This window comes from Lissotriton vulgaris, chromosome 5 (genome assembly GCF_964263255.1).
Source record: "Lissotriton vulgaris chromosome 5, aLisVul1.2, whole genome shotgun sequence".
Taxonomy (NCBI): domain Eukaryota; kingdom Metazoa; phylum Chordata; class Amphibia; order Caudata; family Salamandridae; genus Lissotriton; species Lissotriton vulgaris.
This window is the reverse complement of record NC_141693.1, coordinates 1177758251-1177778296: the sequence shown is the minus strand read 5'-3', so window position 1 is coordinate 1177778296 and position 20046 is coordinate 1177758251. Positions and strand designations below refer to the sequence as shown.

Genomic DNA, 20046 nt, shown 5'->3' with positions numbered 1-20046 from the left:
TTGTCATATGACATGGAGGTGCCCCAAACTCCATGTTTTCTGGATTGCGGTTCTTCACAGACTCCATGTCATACTAGGAGGCACTCTTCCTTGTACAATTGACTCCTGTCTCCTGGGAGGGTTGATAAGACTCTAGGCACACAGAGAAGGGACTAGATTTATAGACCTGGGTCTTGCCTTGGCTAAACGTAGAGTTGCAATGGCATGGAAGTCGGGAAGGGGTCCAGGGCTAGAGACCTGGGTGAGAGACGTTACAACATGGGCTGAGGCAGAGGAAAGAGCCCTCCACCGAGAAGACGCCAGGGGGGTTCTACGGCAAGCAGAAGTCTTGGCGAGCTGGAAGCACCTGGAAGGATAGACAGACTCAGAATGGTTTACCCGTGCAACTGCGAGGAAAGGGACCGGAGAACTGATTCAGACAAAGAGATAAGTGGGGAGATTCCCTAAGGGGAATGTGTGATTCGTGGGTCGGGTTATTCCACACTGTACACCATGCCATACACGACCTATGCTGATTTGCGCACAGTGCATACTTTGCTGCCTCCCTCCACTATTGGTCTTAGAAGTTTATTCTCTAGACACCACGAGACGCGCACAAAGTGATAATTACCACCTGTCCACACAATCCATGACATATTCCCTATGGACTAGGATCTTCACCCACCCCCCAACTCTGTTGATAAGCTTTATTTTTCATCCCAGTTCCCCCTCCTCCCTTGGCCTTACTCCAAAGTCATTTGAGACCCACAACACGGGACTACTCCAGGACCATTTCCCATACCAATTTGATACTCACATGGAAGGGGGATAGCAAGCAGATTTTGCTACAGGAAAACACCTTGTCACACAAATCACAGTCACTTGAAGGAAATACATGGAAAGTATATATGTTGATATGTGTAACCTGTGTCTACCTCTATTTGCTCTGTACCTGTACTCCTTTGACGGATTGAAATTCTTGGAAACGTTCTGATTTCTCTTTGTAAGTGAGATTAACTAAATGCCAATAAACATATTTTTTTTTTTTTAAAAGAGGAAGGAAAGCCCACACAAGGTAATGAATTAAATGTAGGCACATGAGTGACAAAAGCCAACCAATGGTAAGCAGCAGATGGGCTGTAAACCCACTGTACACTGATAATAGGTATTTAATGATGCCCCTTAATTGATCTTTAAATATATGGCATGGTATAATTTTTCATTTGAAGCGATAATATTGTTTGTGAGTATGCAACATAATCTGAGTGGAAACAGGAGAATTCAGTATGGCAGAAGGCGTATTCTGGGTTTTCCTGTATGACTTGTGGCTGCCTCTATGAGAAATCTGATTGACAGATGGGATTGCCTTTGATACAACAGAGGTGCACCTTTTGCATGTACATCGGGTGACCACCTAACTACAGGTTATAACGAACTCTGGGCCCATTTCCCTAAAGGCATTTTGAGCTGTGTAAATAGTACTCCCATAGCAGTATTTATTTACAAAATGCAATTAACACAGCTGCGTCCAGAGACCTCACCTCTCCTATCATTTGTGTACAGAGATTTCCGCCCCTGTGGTGTAGCTCTGCACGCAATTGACTGTAGGATTTCGTAGGAAATGTTGGAGGGACAATATGAAATAGTGGGAAAATTAAGAGTAGGAATTAGAAAATGGGTGAGGTCACACAGGAGTAAGACGATATCTTTTTAGAAAATACACTTCTTTCTGATAGAGACTTTTAATCGCAGATTTCTCACCTTAGAATATTTTCTAGTCGTTAGACGAGATCCAGAAAATCTTGAGCAGTACCTCTATGTGCTGGTAGGTGGTGCAGATTGGGTCCGCGTCGCAAGTGACATGCGTGGTGCCTATATAGGCGCCACCCTGCCGCGCTGGCATCCGTTTCTTTCTATAGATCCAGAGAGCTATCTTTTTCGACCCTTTACTCAAAAATTTCTTTTTAAGGTTTCTGCTCCTAGTATCGGAGGGATATGTCCCCTAAAAACTCATGGGATTTTAACCATGTCAGAAATGTTGGAGACCGATATCTGTCTCTGATCCACACTTAGTTTGCCTGAGGTCGAGCCACAACTCCAAGGCCTGTGCCGACTACAAGTTGATGTACCCCAAAGGGATTTACAAGCTCTTGGCGGCGCAGCAGAAGGCTCTGTGCAGATCTCAGCCCTGATCCCGAGAGAGATCTCAGGCGTGAATGATCGCCATCCCACTCTTAAGTTGTCGAAGTGGGGTAAGTCAAAGAAGTACAAGAATAAGAAGTCAAAGTGCTCTATGGCCTCTCCTAGTTAGACCCGTGCTTTCAGGCCCAGCTCTCCACCACCAGTGGCTGGGTCCCCTCCATGCTTTCCCAAGTTCCCTGGAGATAGATCTACGACTGCCCTTCTCAAGGACTTCTATGATGCCATACACTCCATCTTTAAGCGACTGACTCCCTTTGGTGGGCCTTCAGGCCCATGGCGCCAAGAGGTGTCTCTGTTCGGTTACCACCAGTGGATTCACCCCGACACCAGCCGGGCCCTCTGGATCCGCCCCCGCATCAGAACTGATGCCGGCAACTACACCTGCGCTAGTCCCAGTCCACTCTGTGCCATTTCCAGCACCACTGACGCTATTTGAGGAGGACCCTAATGTCTTCTCAGACTCGGAGGCATTGCTGCCTTCACATTGCTCGATGGTGACATAGGCGCCTCCCCTGCTGCGTCAACCGCCCTAGATGTGCCAACCTTGGGCAGCCCCACCTTCCCATGGTAATGTGCAGAGCAGCAGAGGTCCTTGACCTACTGCTGCCCTCTATCAAGCTCAAGACCAACTTCTTCACGTAGGTGCTTTAGCTGGGGGTCAAGTCTGCCTTGCCCCAACTTCCATTTGATGAGCACTCAATTAGGGTCTCATGAGGGCCTTGGCTAAACCCTGCACGTTGGCTCCCGTGCACAGATCATTGCTTGTCATCCCTGCTGTGCCCCTGAAGACCTGGCCTCCTCACACAACATCTCTGTCCTGTAAGCCTGGTGGTGCAGGCCTCGATAGCCAGACGTTACCTTATCACATTCTCTACCAACCCCTTGGATAGGGAATGAAAGGGACTGGATCATTTTGGGAAGAGCTTTTCTCTTCCACAAGCCTGGCATTACTGCCAGTAACGGTAAATAAATGTGGATGACTGCGCACAGGCTACTTCAAACTACAAAAGTTGTTGCGTGCCACGAGGTATCACCTAGTTGTCCTGTAGGTGTCAAGAATTGATCAAAAAAAGGAATTGCGTCCTCTAAATTTAGGAGGCGACCCTCTGGGCGCTGCTTCTATGAATCGCCAATGCGATTTAAACAAAGTAAAACCTAAGGTTAAAACCAAAATTTGAAGGTTCTTGAAAGAAAAAATCCATTGTATCAATTGTCTGTACAAATGACTTTGTTCCACTTGTATTAAAGAACTCCGATAAATGTTGTCATTGGCATAAACAGTGTTCTTTCATCATTCCTAATCCCTGACGGAACTGTGTTTTAGTTTAACATGGTCCCAATGCATTTCGTACCCGTAAGGCACTTCATCAGGGGAATCTGATAAAGAAAATTTGTATGCATGAGGACCCACATCAAAGGATAAAAAAGTACATCATAAACATGTGATTGTTTTCTTAGTGAAAGCGAAACAGTGCTGATGAAATTCGTGATATAGAATCAAACGGTGTTTTTAAAGTATCCAAGCTAAAAGTTCAAACTTAAACATCTAAACCTGAAAGGTAAAAACCTATGGTTGGTGAGGAACAGCGTGAAAGAAACAAGTGCCCGGTTGTCAAAAAGTAACAAGCTTGGAAGAGAGAAGTACAGGCCAATGTAACAAACACAGAGGTGCTCAGTGCTCGTGAACGCGGTGCCGATAGTGTCATAAACTAAAACGTAGTGCGAAATGGAGAGTAAAGTTGTGAGCCAACAAATGATCTTACCGTATAGCCCGAAAGCCGAATATTCGGCAAAGATTTCTCCAACGTGATAATCGCGGTGAACCCCAGTGCGTGTATAAAGGTCTAAGGTTTTTAGTGTCTCATAAGTTTAGGATCGGCCGTTCCCACATGGCGGCCATGTTGGAACAGGCAAAACAGCCTACGTGTCTTCACTATAAGATAGCAAAGAGCATTTGTATAATGATTGTTTTGAAAAAAACAGCGTGTCATGCCAAAGTATTCAAAACGATACGTCTAAAGCGGTATGAAAAAAAATATTCTGGAAAAAATACGAAAAAAATCGAAAGTAACTAGAGATAAAAAATAATAGAGTGCCCCGAGATTGTGGAGTGATGTACATCAGATGGCTTGCCAATAAAGTCCCAAAGTTGAAAAAAGTGTGAAAAAATGAAGTGAAAAGAAAATATATATAAATAAACATCACACAGAAAACCAGTAAACAACGCAAGCCTTTTGGGCTGATATCCCCACGCATTGTGGGACTCGGTTGCGCAGCTGCTGCTCATGCTTCCCGAAGAGGGCTGGGCCATCTTGAACCAGGCACTGATAGATGGCTGGGATGCAGTAAAGTTCACCATTCACTATGGACTGGACATCACCGACTCACTAGAAAGGGCCATTCCCTCAATGGTAACACACCACCGGAATGCCTGGCTGAGGATAACAGGGTTTTCAGTGGGTGTCCAGTCTTCCCTGATAGACATGCCTTTTGAGGGATCCCATCTATTCAGCTATAAGGCAGACACGGTGCTCGAAGGCTTTCAGGAGAGTTGAGTCACTGCTGGTTCCCGACAATAACAACAAACCTTTTTACTTTGTCTTCAACACATCACACCCATCCTGTTGGCAAGTGATAACCTCTGACAAGTGGGTGCTCCAAATCGTGCAGCAGAGTTATGACCTTTCATTTTTGGAAACCCTGCCTAGCTTGCCACCATCTGCAGAACAGCTGACAGAGGGCCATCTCTTTTTTGCTCTATCAGGAAGTGCAGGCTCTGCTTTTCAAAGGCGCCACTGAGAGGGTGCCAGCATCAGAAGTAGGATGTGGTTGTTGATCCTGCTACTTGCTGGTGGCAAAAAAGTACGGAAACCTCTGCCCCATACTAGAGCACTGCCGTTTCTGCAGAAAGAGAAATTCAGAATGCTCACCTTGGCTCAGGTTGTATCTGTATTGAATCCTGGAGACTGGATAATAGCGCTAGACCTTCAGGACAAGTATTTTCACATTCCGTTCCTGCAGGCCCACAGGCATTTCCTGTGGTCCACGGTAAGCCATGAATATTTCCACTTCACTGCGCTCCTCTCTAGCCTCACCAGTGTCCCTCGGTGTTCCCGAAAGTGATGGCGGTAGTTTCAGTACTCCGGCGGAGATCAGGGAACCCAGTCTTCCCCCTCCCACAATGAATGGCTGTTGAAAGTGGGCATGCCTAGGGCAGGCTTCACTCCCCTCCAGACTAAGACAAACTTTCTGCAATCTCTGGAGTTTAGCATCAGCATGCCCACGTCACACCTGACTCCTTCTCTTTTCAGACACTCTTTCACCATAGCCATTCCTGACACTGAAGTTCCACACCTACCCTCCGGAGTGGAGAGTCGAGGACATTCAAACGCTGATCCCTATGTTTCCACCTCAGTCCTGGATTTCTGTGAGACTGACTCTGAAGCTACTGGGTCTTCTGGCCTGCATGCTTCTGGTGAAGCATGCTCGATCGCATATGTTGACGCTGCAGTGGGATCTGAAGTCCCAGTGGGCACACTACCAGGGGGGATCGCTCTGATGTGGTCTAGACTTCGAGGTAGACTTCAGAAGATCTGCAGTGGTGACTGACGAATCGTCATTGTATCAGCGGCAAACCACTCTACCTTCCCATCCAGAGCTGACAGTGATGGCCGATGCATCGCTTCAGGGTTGGAAGAGGTAGAGATCAGAGGACTCTGGTGTTTGGCGGAATCCCAGCTCTATATCAATCTCCTACAGCTGCGAGCTATTGAAGGACACCCTCACGTCAATCAAGGGAAGGCTTGTTCAAGTACAGAGACAAATGTAAATGTAAATGTATTGGCATTTATATAGCGCACTACTTACCCGTAGGGTCCCAAGGCGCTTCGACCGCTGCGAAACCCTTCCTGGCTTCCCTGAGAGATGGCCCCTTAATGGGTATCTCCAGGGTGAGACCAGGCATCCCCGGCGGTCTGGTGGGGCCGTTAGTGAAGATGAGGCAAGCTAATGCCCAGAGTTGCCGAGTGTGATCGCTGATCAGAGTGGGCACCGAGGCGAGAGAATTATCGAGTCCGCTGACCCTGGTCCAGAAACCTGCCGCGCCGGGAATCGAACCCTGGTCCCGGGCCGTCCTCTGCTCTCGGGTCTGCCGCCTCTAACCAGTGACAACACCACTGCCATGTTGCATTGCAACAGAATAGGCGGGGTGGGGGTTGGACCCTGTGTCAGGAGAACCCTGTACCTCGAGGAATTTCGTCGAGTGCAAGGACATCTTCCTGGTCATGCAACACCTAGCGGGATCTCTGAAGGCATTTCAGGCAGTCCATTTCACTCAGCCGTCGATGACTTTCAGGTCATGAATGTCGTTTACCTCCAGAGGTGGTGCAGGCTGTCTTCCAAGAATGAGGAGAACTTTGGCTTGATCTATTCACCACGGCCAATAACACACAATGTCAGAGCTTCTGGGCATTGGAGTTTCCAAAGCAACTCTCGCTCGGAGACGTGTTCTACTTAGAATGGTGCCAAAGACCTCTGTACGTTTTACTGCCAAAATCACTCCTTCCCCGGGCTCTCAAATGGATCAAGACCAACCAGGCCCAAATCATCTTAATGGCTGGTCTCTAAAACTTCTGACTCTTCAAACTGTCTTCTTAGTGGCTATTACATTGGCCAGGAGGTTCAGTGAGCTTCAAGCTCTTTCAGTTAATCATTCATTCACCAGCTTATACCCAAACAAACTGATTTCCTTGGACCCATGCTCCTTCCTGCTAAAGGTGGTGGACTCCATTCTACATTACGTTGCTGACATTTTTCATTCCACCCCATCCAAGGAAAAGGCGAGGCTTCACCGGTTGGATCCAAAAAGAGCTTTTGTTTTTACATTGATCGTACCAAAGACCACCGTGTGGACGATCAGGTGTTGATCGTTTCCATACGAGCAAAAAAAAGGCAGGGCTGTGCAAAAGGGAACCATCTCTGTATGGATTCTACTTTGCATCAAGATATGTAACAGTAAGTAAGATGCAGCCACCTGCGGGCTTGCGAGGCCATTCCCTAGGGCCTAGGCATCTACTACTGCGTTAGCATGCAGAGTACTTGTCCTGGCCACCTAAAAAGCTGCTCTGTGGGCATGACTCCATTCGTTCATGAAGCACTACTGCTTGGACAGTCTGGTCCTTTGAGATGGGCATTTTGCCCATTCGGTTCTCCAGGATTTACTGATTTGAGCCTGTGTGCAGACCCACCTCCAGAGAGGTATTGCTTGGGTATCTATTCTAAGGTGAGAATTGTTTCACTAGAAGTCTCTATCAGAAGAACAATTTGCAGTTAGAGTCTACACCAGAAAAAGTGTTACCGAAGACGAGTAACTCCTTCAATTCTACTGCAGCCCTAGTAGCAGTAAAATAGCCGCAAATGTGCTCTATCCTAGCCTTGGAGTAAGTCAAACACCACACATGGCCACCCACTGATATTGCAACAAACTCCCATAGAAAGTGCTGGAGGCAAGCTATAACACTAAAACCCGATAGGAAATAATGTAAAATAAATTAATTCTAAATGTATTATATAGTAACATACAGTTTTGTAAGTCAAAAAACGTAACGATAATTGATCAATTGTATTACTTTTTAAATGTAATAACATGCTAACATTGGAAGTAATTTCAGTTCAAATGTTAATTTAGTTTAAAATGTTTAAACATTATAAATAATTAAAATCATACATTATAACCAAGTTTGTTGCAAATTAAAAAAAACTTCCAAATAGTTGTGAGGATGGGTAATTTTAATATTAAAGTAGTTTTAAAAATATATTTTAAATTAATATATTTAAAGCATATCAATATATCACTCCACAGTGAATACAGAACGCAGGGCGGAGCGCAGAACGCAGAAACGCAGAGCAGAGCACGGAGCACCGAAGGAGGGGAAAGCGTCCTTACCGTCTCCACCGGCCGAACCTGCTGAAACCTGCCCCCCCCCCCCCCCCCCCACCCCCTGCATAGGGAGGTGTTGAGACGCGGAGGGGAGTGAGCGGGAGACCATCAGAAAACCAGAGCTCTGGTGCTCACAGCTGCACCGGGGGAAAAGCGGGAGAAAAGCGGGCGCCGCCCGGTAGCGGCGGGAATCGCCGCAGAGCTTCAGAGCTTCCCTTCTGCAAAGCTCATTTCAGGAAACAGGCGGCTGGGACAGCGGGAGCGGGTCCCGAAAATAAAATAAAACTCTGCAAACTCCACAGAGACTCCACAGAGATAGAGATACTGCTTGCCTGCTTGCCTGTAAGAGGTGGAGCAACTATTGGAGAGCCAGCGCCTGAGCAGGGAGAAGCAGCATTTCGGCGCGAAAGCTGAGAAATTTGTTATTTCACCATCAATCCGCAGCTACACCATCACGCTTAAAAGCCACCAAGCCACCAAAGCTGCTAGGCAAAGGGAAAGGTAAAAGCGATGGATGTACTTGGGCTCATTTGGAGACGTGAACAGTAAGCTGTAAGCAGTAAGCAGTAAGCGGCAAAGCAATCAACGGTGAGTGAAACCAGCAAGGGTGCCTAGGGGGCGACCAAGTCATTGTTACAGCCGGCCCCGCCCTGCCCGCCCCACAGTCAGCAGCTCATACCAAGGTCAAGCACTGTGCATTGGGCGGCAAGACACCCCCACTCTCACAGGGGTCTGAGACTTCAGCAGGAAAGGGGCTGAGATAGCTCTGACCAGGGCTAGAGCACTGAAGTACAGGAGGCCGGCCCAGTACTATAGAACTACCTAGAGTGGAAGCTGCGCCGCCCTGGATCCTGCCCTAGCCAGAACCTGTACCTACCGAAGTTTTGGATAATATCTTACTCTTCGATACCGCTCCGCACCCTCCCTGACGGCAGCCGCCCTTCCTGTGAGGGGTAGACGGGCTTGGGAGTACGCTGAGGAGCTGGCGTGGAGTTAGTGCGGGCCGCAGGGTAAGACAAGGCAAGGCGACATGAGATCAGGGCGAGTCCGTGGATGCCCCACTGGTAAAGGAGGGACAAACAATCGGTCAAACAAACGAAAAAGATCGCCGAAGGCAGGCGAGGCGGAAAGGAAAGATCAAACAAGAAAATCTAGACAATTAACTCCGAGTGAAGGCTCATTAATTGACTCAGCAACCGACAAACTTGACTTTATCTGTGCAAACAGTGAACAACCGGCAAATAGAGAGAAGAGCAGTAAAACAACAAAATCTAACTTCGCAATGCTCCAACCAAAAATGTTCACAAAATTTCATTTCCTAAAAAACATGGGGGACAGATCGCCCTCCAACACCAATGAATCTTCAGGCCTTCAGGAACCTATTGAACCTCCCCAGACTTGTCAGTTAGTGTCTGTGCACAACACAGGTTCAGAAACCAACGACAAAAGTCAGAGAAGCCCTATCTCTACTGCCGGAGAATCACTGCAAGTGACATCAACCCCTCGGGGCGAGAAAAACAATCTCACAATGGCTGCCACAACTAAAGGGCCAATATGCAGTACGAAAATCGTTTTAGAACCAAACCTTATTCAAGTGCACAGAGCAAACGACAATAATATGAGCCGGCATGCACATTTGTCACCCAAATGCCTTACAGACCCCGGCAAAACTGCTAGCATTAAACTAAGTGAGAGGACGGCATCTGGCAAGAGCAGCGATGCCGACAAACCTCCCCATCGCATAACAAACTGGACGTCAAAAATCCAAGCACCAAACAAAGACCCCACAAACCACAACGGGGCAAGTGAAAAAGACGCAAAGGAGTGTTGGGAAGAGAATGCCTCAACTCTTGGGAATTCAACTTTAAAACATTCCGAACGTACAACTGACCACAACAGCAAGCACGATGAGACCAGGGAAGGATATAGTAAATTCACACAGGCCACCAACCTCGCCCCTAGATGTGATAGAAATATCCTCATACCTGGGCAAGGAAGAGTGGGAAGACCTCGTAGCAGCATACACCCAAGACAAAAGCAGCAGTGAAACAAGTATGAACACGTCCTTACCGATTGTTATAAACGATGCCTCATTGGATCACCCAGTAATGGACATGGGGACACCAGAGGTGGCCCAAAAAAGCCCCTTGTCTGAGGATAATCAGGTCAACACCGCGAATCAAACAAATCAGGGAAACGCGTGGAAGAGCCTGCTCAAAACAACACAACTCCTGGTAGATGCCCTCAACTACCAATCTGACAAAATGGACATCCAACTATCGCTACTTGATACATTGGCTGTATTTGTGGTGGCTATTGACGGGAAGCTGGGCACGCTTAACACGCTTCTTCAGAATAAATCGTCATCGTCGGACCAGGCATCTGGGCCTTATAATGAAGGATGCGGATGCGGCCCAATAATCGACAAGTTGTCGAGTCTACCAACAATAATGAGCGATTTGTGTACAGAACTTAGAAGAACACCCAAGTGCAGGCAAAGTATCCCCTGTACCAGCCCAGTCGCGGCGGCGACAAACCATCCAATGACCAAAGAAGCGCTGGGGAGCAAGGGTCAAATCAACCCTATTCCAAGGGCCCCCACACCCACAAAACCACCAAGTCCAGTGGTCAATGATATAGGAAACTCAGAACCTCAATTCCCCGAAAATACGGAGGAAGAAACAACAAACTTAAAAATGAACGCCAAACAAAGACGAGCAAAAAAATGCAAAGGCAGGAAACATAAAATTGATCTGCAACGTAACGGATTCCAACAACTTTTTGGGAACATACCGAACAAGGAACAAAGCATGGCACACCCTGAGGGTGCCACGTACCCACTAGAAGCTGACGAAGTCATCGGCACACCTGAGTCCCCCATCAAGGCAACAACCACCAAAGAGCTGGGGAGCAACAACAAAACAAGCACTATTCTGGAACTACATAGCATCTGCACTAAAAAAGAACCCGGAAGAGGACCACAAAATCCATGCCCCCAACTCAATGGAACTAGCAACATAACCCCTGCCTCCTGGGCGACACAAGCACAAACAAGCAGTATGCAGCCTAGCTCGGCCGGCCTGCAAATAAAAAACCATGGACCGACTAAGGGAACACAGTTTGGGATCAATCCAGGTCCGGCTACTACTGAGACAGGCAATCAGCTGCTAGAATGCTTTCCAGCTATGACTATGGAAGGTGTACTGGCTACAAGAAGAGAAGCTGACTCAGCTATTATGGGGACATCGGGCCCTATGTGCAATATCTCTAGACCTTGTGAAATTCCCCATCTAAACGGTCCAGTAATAAGGAACCATCATACCTCTGGCCAAGTACTAAGAATAACTACAAGTAACTCAAATGACGTCAAAACCACTGTAGCGCGATTAGTAGAGGTTAAGGGACGGCCAGTCGAACGATCATATGAAAAACCGTCAACACCAAATGAACACATTCTCGGCCGACGGTTAAGAGTCATTGTACCCACTGCCAGCCAACTGGAAACAACTTCAACACGACGAGTAGAATTTATGGGACCTAGTCAACCAATAATAAAGAGTGCATCAGCGGGAGAACGGAAAAACTCAACAGGCGTTGTCTGGTTTAATCCGGACTATACATCGCAAGGAAGACATGACTCTCTCAAAAGAGGTAATATCTTAAGGCTGCTATCCCATATTCCATCCTTGACAGAATTAAAAAGCTCTGACCTGGAATCCATTGAATTTGTAGCCGACGAGGCTACAGGCAAAGAAAAAACAAAAGCAACCTGGAGAACCCTGGCAATTTCACAAAAAATAATCGCCGAGGCTGACATCTTTGGAAGCTGGGGGATCACAATAGAACCTTATGTCAAACCAAGGTACCCTGACATTCTTGTCCCGGTGGAAAAAGCGGCAGCTCCAGCTATCATGAATACTCAAAAAAATTCGGTCCTCAGAGGAGCGGTAGGGCCAGAGGCCAACAAAATTGATCCACACATCAATAGCACCGGAGCCACTACAGATGAACTCACACAAATGTATGACTCAGGATGGATTGCTAGAACATTAAATAACAACGAATGACAAATTGGCAACAAGCCAAAGGAGGACGTTTACGGCTCATTAAAAATATGCTCATGGAACATCAATGGCCTGGCTTCCAAAATAACTGACTCAGATTTTATGAATTACATCAGAAAATTTGATATAGTGGCACTCCAAGAGACATGGCTCACAGACCCCCCCAACCTCCATGGCTACTTACGTTTTTTCGCAGCTGCAAGTAGGACGGCTAAATATGGTCACTCTAAAGGCGGCCTAGTAACCTATATACTGGTTACAAGCGTACTGACAGCAATAGAAGATGGACCATCCTCTACAGCCGCCCTGGCTGTTAAAATCCGCTTGCCACAACTCAAACAAGGCAATACTGAAACCGATTTCCTCCTAATAAATGCCTACATTAATCCAAGAAGGAAAGGGAAAGCAACTAAAGACCTCTGTAGCCTCATGGAGACACATATAAGGGAAAGACCCACACTAAATGTTGTTCTTACCTGGGACTTTAACCTTAATCTCATGGGCGAGACGCAGGAAGATGAACAACTAATACAAAACGCAATTTGGGACATCCCAACACAAGCAACCTCACAGTTATCCAAAAAAAATAAACTAGGTAACAGGACACTAGAAGATCTGGAAAACTTTAACATTAGGGCCCTCAACGGTAGGACCTCTGGAGATAATCCCCCAGTCGCAACCTTCCATTCAACAAAAACAAGCAGTATCCTAGACTATACTTTTATATCATTACCCTTTTTCCAGTCCTTAATATCATACCGGATTGGCTGCAGCGGGGAAAGTGATCATTGCCCCCAAGAAATTATCATCAAGATTATAAAGCCGAATTTCGAACGATCAACAGCGCCTAAAGAGTCAGTCCAAACCATCAACTTCAAAAAAATCAAATACTCATCAGCGTTGGACGGAACGCTAGTGGAAAGGGCAAAACAGCACTTCGAGAGTCGCTCTGGGGATAGTGAAATAACAAAATGGGAACATTATACAAGTAGCATGTTTATGTATGCTACAAGACCCAAGTTTCAGACACAATTGGGGGACGCAAGTTTCTGCAAATTCTCTCGAGAAGACCAAGGGAAAATTAAAGACATAAAAACCCTAATCAACCGTAAAACGAGAGAACTCCAAAGGAAACCCATGGATACCGTAAAGCAAAACCATCTACGAGAACTAAAATCAACACTAAAAAAACTAAAATGGGAAGCAAACAAATCAGCTGAGGACTATTTATGGGAGAGACTTCACTCCGATATCAAACGGAACGACGGAGCAAGATTCTGGAAATCAATAAATGCATTCATAAGACCCGCGCATCACGGGGTTTCTTCAAACATCTCAGAGGAAACCTGGGCAAGCTTTCTCGGCACCCATTTTAGTCAGTCTGAAGGGAACAACCAACATTACGAGCCTGTCACTTACAAAAATTATACAATTACTGACACAAGGCCCACAGAAGGCTTTTCTCCAAAAGATATTATGAACTTGCCGAACTTACAAAGCACCATCCAGCGCCAAATCAAAAAAGGAAGAAAGGAGGGAGCGCCAGGGCCAAACGGCATACCTCCTATTATCTACAAACAAGATGTGCCAGGCTGGGCGGCAGCCCTGGAACCCCTCTTTCTGGAAATACAACAATTCAACACCATTCCAAGGTCCTGGAGGGGCTCCATCATCTCCCCAATCTATAAGGCAGGAGATAAGGCTTCCCCACATAACTACCGACTGGTGGCCTTAATTGATAACGAGGCAAAATACTTTGCAGGTACCCTACTTGAAGAGCTGACAGCCTGGGCAACAGAGAGATCCTTAATCCCTGCCAATCAGACAGGCTTTGCCAAGTCAGTAGGCACGATGACGAACATCCTGAGCATGGGTATGCTCATAGACAAAGCAGAATCTAACAAAATGCCTATCCATTTCTGCTTCGACTACAAGGCCGCTTTTGATAACGTATATCGGAAGCTTCTGTGGTCTAAATTGAACGACTGGGGGATCTCGAGACCCCTGCTGGATCTGCTCATCAACCTGCACACAGAAACTTGGGTACAGATAAAAATAGGGGACGGATCCGCCTTGTCAAGGCCCATACAGACCAACAAGGGCCTAAAGCAAGGCTGCGTCCTGGCCCCCACGCTCTTTAACCTATTCCTAGGCGACCTTGTCCCAATACTAAATGACTGCAATTCCCACGCCCCTAAACTAGGAGGGCTCCAGCTACCTTGTCTACTATACGCAGACGATATCGTCTTAATAAGCCACACTAAGGTAGGACTTCAACATCTTTTAGACGCAACACATAGGTACTCAAGTAAGAACGATCTTACAATAAATCTGGGGAAAACTCAAACAATGACCATCAGCAGGAAAAAAAGGAAACCAACATCATGGCATTGGAACACGACAAAAATCGAAGAAACTCCAACATACAAATATCTAGGAGTGAAGATCGACAATGGTGGGCAGTTCTCGGCTCAGAGAACAAGCATACGAGGGAAAGGTCTTTCGTTAGCGATTTCGCTGAAGGCACTAAATCATAAGCTCTCCGGCCCATCCCTGTTACCCCTGACGCAAGTAATTCGTGCCAAACTTCTTCCAACAATTACTTATGGGAGTGAGGCACTCAGAGGAAGGGATGCTAAGATCCTTGACAATACTATAACAACAGCTTACAGAATTATTTTCAGTCTACCCAAGCAAACCTCACCCGCTCAAATCAGGCTTGAATTTGGCATCGACCAACAGCTCCTGGCAAGGCATGGAGCCTACGTGATAGCCTGGGACAAAGTGAGGAAATCCAAACAAGGAACCCTGAATGAACACCTGTGGAAGGAGTTAGAACAGCATCCTTCCTCAGCAGCAGCTAAGTACCTCACTGGCAGTCTGACGAATACAGGTCTAGAACAGCTCTGGAACACTCCAACAAGTCATACAAATTTCAAAAAACTGGTAAAAAAATCAATCAAATTACAATCATGGTTGCAAGACAAGGAAACCCTCTCGAAGAGAACACATGGCTGGTTGACTCTGAACTCGTACAAAACAAAAGCACAACAGCGCTATCTAGCCGAGGGGTATTCCAAGAGTGTCAAGATGTGCTTTCTAAGGCACAGGTTGGGCCTGCTACCTTGTACTCAAAATCTCCCACGCTGGCTCAAAATCAAAACTGACCCCCTCTGTCGGCTATGCGGTTTGGCAGAAGAGGACATGCTGCATTTGATATGCTCTTGTGAAAAACTACGGGACGAACGATAACGCTGGCTAAAACACCACTTCAATCGGCAAGGGATCCGCACTAGACGGGCGGCGGTCCTTGCATGTTTTCATCCTAATGACCCTGGCTTGAACTGCAGCTTTGTAAAATTCCTGAAGGCAGTTGAAAAAAAGATGCCAAAAAACTCAATCCATAACTGCCTTAATTCAACCGACTTGACATCACTTCTCTGACGGTTTCACTGACTTTATGAGCTCATGCGGCCACTGAGCAACAAATTACAAACATTAAGTCCAAATACAAGCACATCGGTCATAAGGAAATGTGAACATTTTAAATTTTAAATTTTGTGTCTTTTAAAACTGTAGTTTTATCCATTCTGCTCTTAACTCATTTTTATATTGCAATGGTTTTAAGTAACTATGCTAAATAAAGATTACTTACTTACTTACTTAAAAAAATATATTTAAAAGGATTTACAATTTAATGCAATTTAGTACAAAGTTAATTATAGGAGATAGTATATTTTATATATTTCTTTTACTAGTCCTACATTTGTATTGTGCTTAAAACTATTTTAATGTCTTTATTAAAATAATATAATTTATTAAACTCCCCTACATTTTCCTATAAGGGGATCTCAACCCTGGTTGGAAGGTTACTAATGGTAATTTTACTCTTTTTAAGTTCTGTCGTAGGAGTGTCCACACTCTCATTTGTGCCGGTAGAGACTCTCGTGTCTACATGTAGGTGTAAATTTCCTCTCAGAAATAATGAGTAGCAAAAATATTAACAACTAGATGGGGGGTATAGACAGTCATACTAAAAGTTGTGAATCAGGCCCACATTCTCCAGTCCTGAACAAATCATTGTTCCAAGTACGTTATTCTAATTAATTAAATTAAAGCAAAACAAGACTTCAACATCCAAAATGCTTTAGGCCATCACTTGAAAGTCTAGAACTTTATACAGAGTATCCGTAATGACCTAGAAGGCGGTGGGAACCTAAGCTGATACTTCCTCTTCCCTAAGACCAGGTCATGCAGTGTTGCCTCTGCCACTCAGAGTAAGAAAAACTACAGAGGCTTAGTGAAAAGCTGAGAGTCGAGCAAGCAGCGGTTCTCCCAGTTCCATAATGACAAATAGAGTCGAAGAAACTACTTACCCTCCAAAAAGAAATATGTACTACATTAAATATTTCCAAATAACTGTGTGGCATTCAAATGTAATGTCTGACGTAAGTTCAAAGTTAGTTTTCAAATTAGTTTGCACAAATATAATTTTCTTTGAGTGTTTTTGTTTCTGTTAAGGTTTACTTGATGTTTTCATATATATGTGATGTTATAGTATGCTTGTACAGATCATACGCAACCCAAAGTCCACTTCTACAACTTATATAATGCCTTTGATGTCTACTGACTAATCTATCTGTCATAAAAGCACATATAATTTTGTGTGAATTGTTGAACAGGCCTTAGCTTCTGAGGCATTAATGCCATATCTGATTTCCGTCAATGCTCTTTAATCTTCCCTTGTGCTTACACAGTGCTCCTTTCTCTCCTAGGGACAGTACCGCCCGTCTGATCTGCTGTGCCCAGACACCTATACCTGGGTGGATATTGAAAAGTGCCTGCCTACGCTGGAGCAATCCAAGTATGCCCGCCTTAACCAGAATCCCAAAGCAGGTATGTCTGGAAGGGGCCCTATCCCACAAGTGCCACCTGTACTTAGAAGGTAGAGTCTGGCTTTGGATAGTGTGAGGAGAAATGTTTAGTACTACTGCCAACCTGGACTTCAATTTGCCACCACAGTTCAGGAGCTCAGACTTGATATCCAACCTAGGACTGTCATTACTCTATTGTGCTCCGTGCTTTAGAAGGAACTGTGTCAGTACCATAGGGTGGTGACCCCAGACATGATGGTGATCATTGCAACACCAAATCACTTCATTAACGATACGTTTCAACCTTGTACTCTGTGGAAAGCGAGTCCATGGAGCTCCTCAAGGCACTGCGGCCAGAAGAGGTAGAATAGCAATGTTTGGGACCACGGACAGTGGACGCAGCACTCTCAGGGTCTTCACCCAGTCAGCCCCTTTCTACATTCAGGTGCAGGAGGTCATGTTGCATGGTCCTTACTGGACTGTATTATTTATTAATAAACAATACTCTGCCTCCTTTACGGGGATTTAGCCTCTTCGCTAGCTTTCTTTGTCAACAATCTGATGTAACTTTTTTCCAGCCGTTACGTAAATCAAAATATTTTCTGTGACACAATGACAGTAATTGTACTAATACTTCTCTGGCCAGGCCTCTTCCTGCACAACACAGTTGTTGCCTGTCAGTACATTCGCGATCCGGGGTACTTTGTTTTTTTTACCGGCAAAAATATATATATTTTTGAAAGTGAGTTAAGTTTCACACTTTCTTTGTAGCTCCGCGCTCTTCTGATGTTTGTTCGGGGGCTAGGATCTCTGTTCTCCCCATTCCTTTAGTAGTTGCATGCTTCCGGTGCACACTGCCGATCATCCCTTTCGAGGAATGGTGGAACTGCAGTCTGGTTCCCCCACACATGTTGGACTTGATTTGCTTTGGCTCACTGCACCCCCATTCCCTCTGACTCATTGTGCATTATCCCTTCATTGTTGCCCCAGAGACGTTTTAAGAGATAGTCAAAGTGGTCAGTAGCCCCTGGTAAGGATGACACTGTGTCTCCCACTTTCTGGACCTTTCCATCGGATCTGTCTCACTATACCTCTCTCTCTGTAGCTCAGCTGTCTCTCTAACTCACCTGACTTCCTGCACCTCATTCTCTGTTTCCATATCCCCTTCTTGTAGCTCCCGTCCATCTGCTTCACCTGTCTTTCAACATCTTGTCTTTACTTCACCTCCCTCTCTCTTTCCACATGTCTGTACATTTCTCAATACCTCTCTTTACCTCATTTCTCTCTCTACCTCAAATCTCTCTTGCTACCTCATCTCTTCCATCTCTCTCTCTAACTACGTAACCTCTCCGTTTACCTTACCATTCATTTGTTACTTAACCTACCTTCCCTGCTCCTTCCACCGCTGGTCTTGGTTCTCTGGTTCATTTACCTCAGCCCTCTCCTGGCTCACTCCTTTCTTACTACTGCTCTTTCTCTTAATGTATTATTGCCTCCTCACTCTTTCCACTTTCTTTGTACCTCGCACTTCTACCACTCTGATTATTCTGCGGACATCACATTTCTCATTCTACCTTTACTTCACCTCCCTTGCTACACCCTGCTTGTTACTTCTCGGTGTGTCTCCTCCCATTTCTCGGACTCATTAGAGCCAGGGTTCGCTGTCTAGCCCAACAAATGCACAAATGGAGGAAATTAACCTTATTTCACTTTATGGGATGCAGACGCCCCTCGGAGCAGGCCTTTGATTGTCACTATTGCAACGAGAATGCCAGTTCTGAAGATTTGCGATTACGAAGCTCTGGAAATGAAAGCTATAGTTTCAAGTGCTATGTACATAAAGGCAAAAAAAAGGTTTTGTCAATGCTTGTTCACTCTGTCTTTGGTACTGTTTTGCTGGACGCCACTATAGCTTGAGCATGTCGGCTGTTCTGTGTGCCCACTTCTGTACGTTTAACATGTAAAGAATACGGTTTTGTTCCTCGTCGACTTGAAATAGCTCAAAATGGATAATAAGCTCAAGCCGGTTCCAGACTGGGAGGCCTCAGTCTAGGTCGTGCCTGGAGCACAGGCTTTTTTTAATATGGCACTTGTTGTTCCTGGATCTCACCTGGGTGCCCGCACATACCAGTGACTGGTACCAGTCACCAAGGATCTCAGCCCCAATTAAGAAAAGCACACCTTCTTTAAACACCACTCTAACACGACGCAGTACCAGTACACTCCTGCTCCTAGAAGCCAGCTGCCCCATATATCACCACCCCTTGGCAGTATCCTTGTCAAGCTGGTCTCACGCTGGCATCCGTCTGTCACAACTCAATTGTGGCACAGAACAGATGCTGTTTCATTCTTAAGTATTCATCAACCATAAAAGTCCATGAATCTCACTCTGCCTGAGCCAGTAGGGGAGAGTGATGGAAAGTCCAGGCCTCTGGCTGGAGATGTGCTTGTGGATTTCACCCCTACAAAGCCGGTTCCAAAGGTAGGGAAGGATGGGGGCATGCAAAACGGAGCTGGAGACTCGGGTGGTCCTCTTGTATGGGTGAATAGGCAGACCTAGTCTGCCTGGTGAGTCCTGTGCAGTCATTTTCTGTAAATCATGGTAAGTCTGAGTCACTAACTGACATTCCTAAAACTCACTGCGGTAAGTACCTCAGAGTGTCTTTTTTGATTCCACTGCGTGCATGTTGGCTTCTAGACGCTATTGGAAGTGTTATGGAACGACTGATAGATGCCCGGCCGCACCACACCGAGCCACATTCTCTGCCTGCGGCGTCGAGCGCACAGAAGCGCGCCACTAGCGAGCGCTCTAGCTCGTCCTGCGGGGGACACGCACCAGCCTTGCTAGAAAGTAGAATCAAAAGGCGCACGTCAGGAAACGAAAAGGCAGGCTCTCGAGGCGGGGCCTGCCCAAGGAATGCTGTGGCTTTCTCTGTTTAGGCGTAGGGGTGGCAGCCTCCCCCGCTGTTTGATAAAATGTCAGTCATGC

At 46.0% G+C, this 20046-nt stretch overlaps 1 protein-coding gene across 5 annotated transcripts in view; it reads left to right on the top strand.

Moving 5' to 3' along the window:
* Nucleotides 1–20046, top strand: part of ATE1 (arginyltransferase 1) — a 513860-nt gene that overhangs the window by 478326 nt on the left and 15488 nt on the right. For all 5 annotated transcript variants that reach the window (XM_086922952.1, XM_086922953.1, XM_086922950.1 and 2 more), the window contains one exon: nucleotides 16959–17079. In XM_086922952.1, the coding sequence (XP_086779078.1) occupies nucleotides 16959–17079 (121 nt within the window). The remainder of the gene's footprint in view (nucleotides 1–16958; nucleotides 17080–20046) is intronic.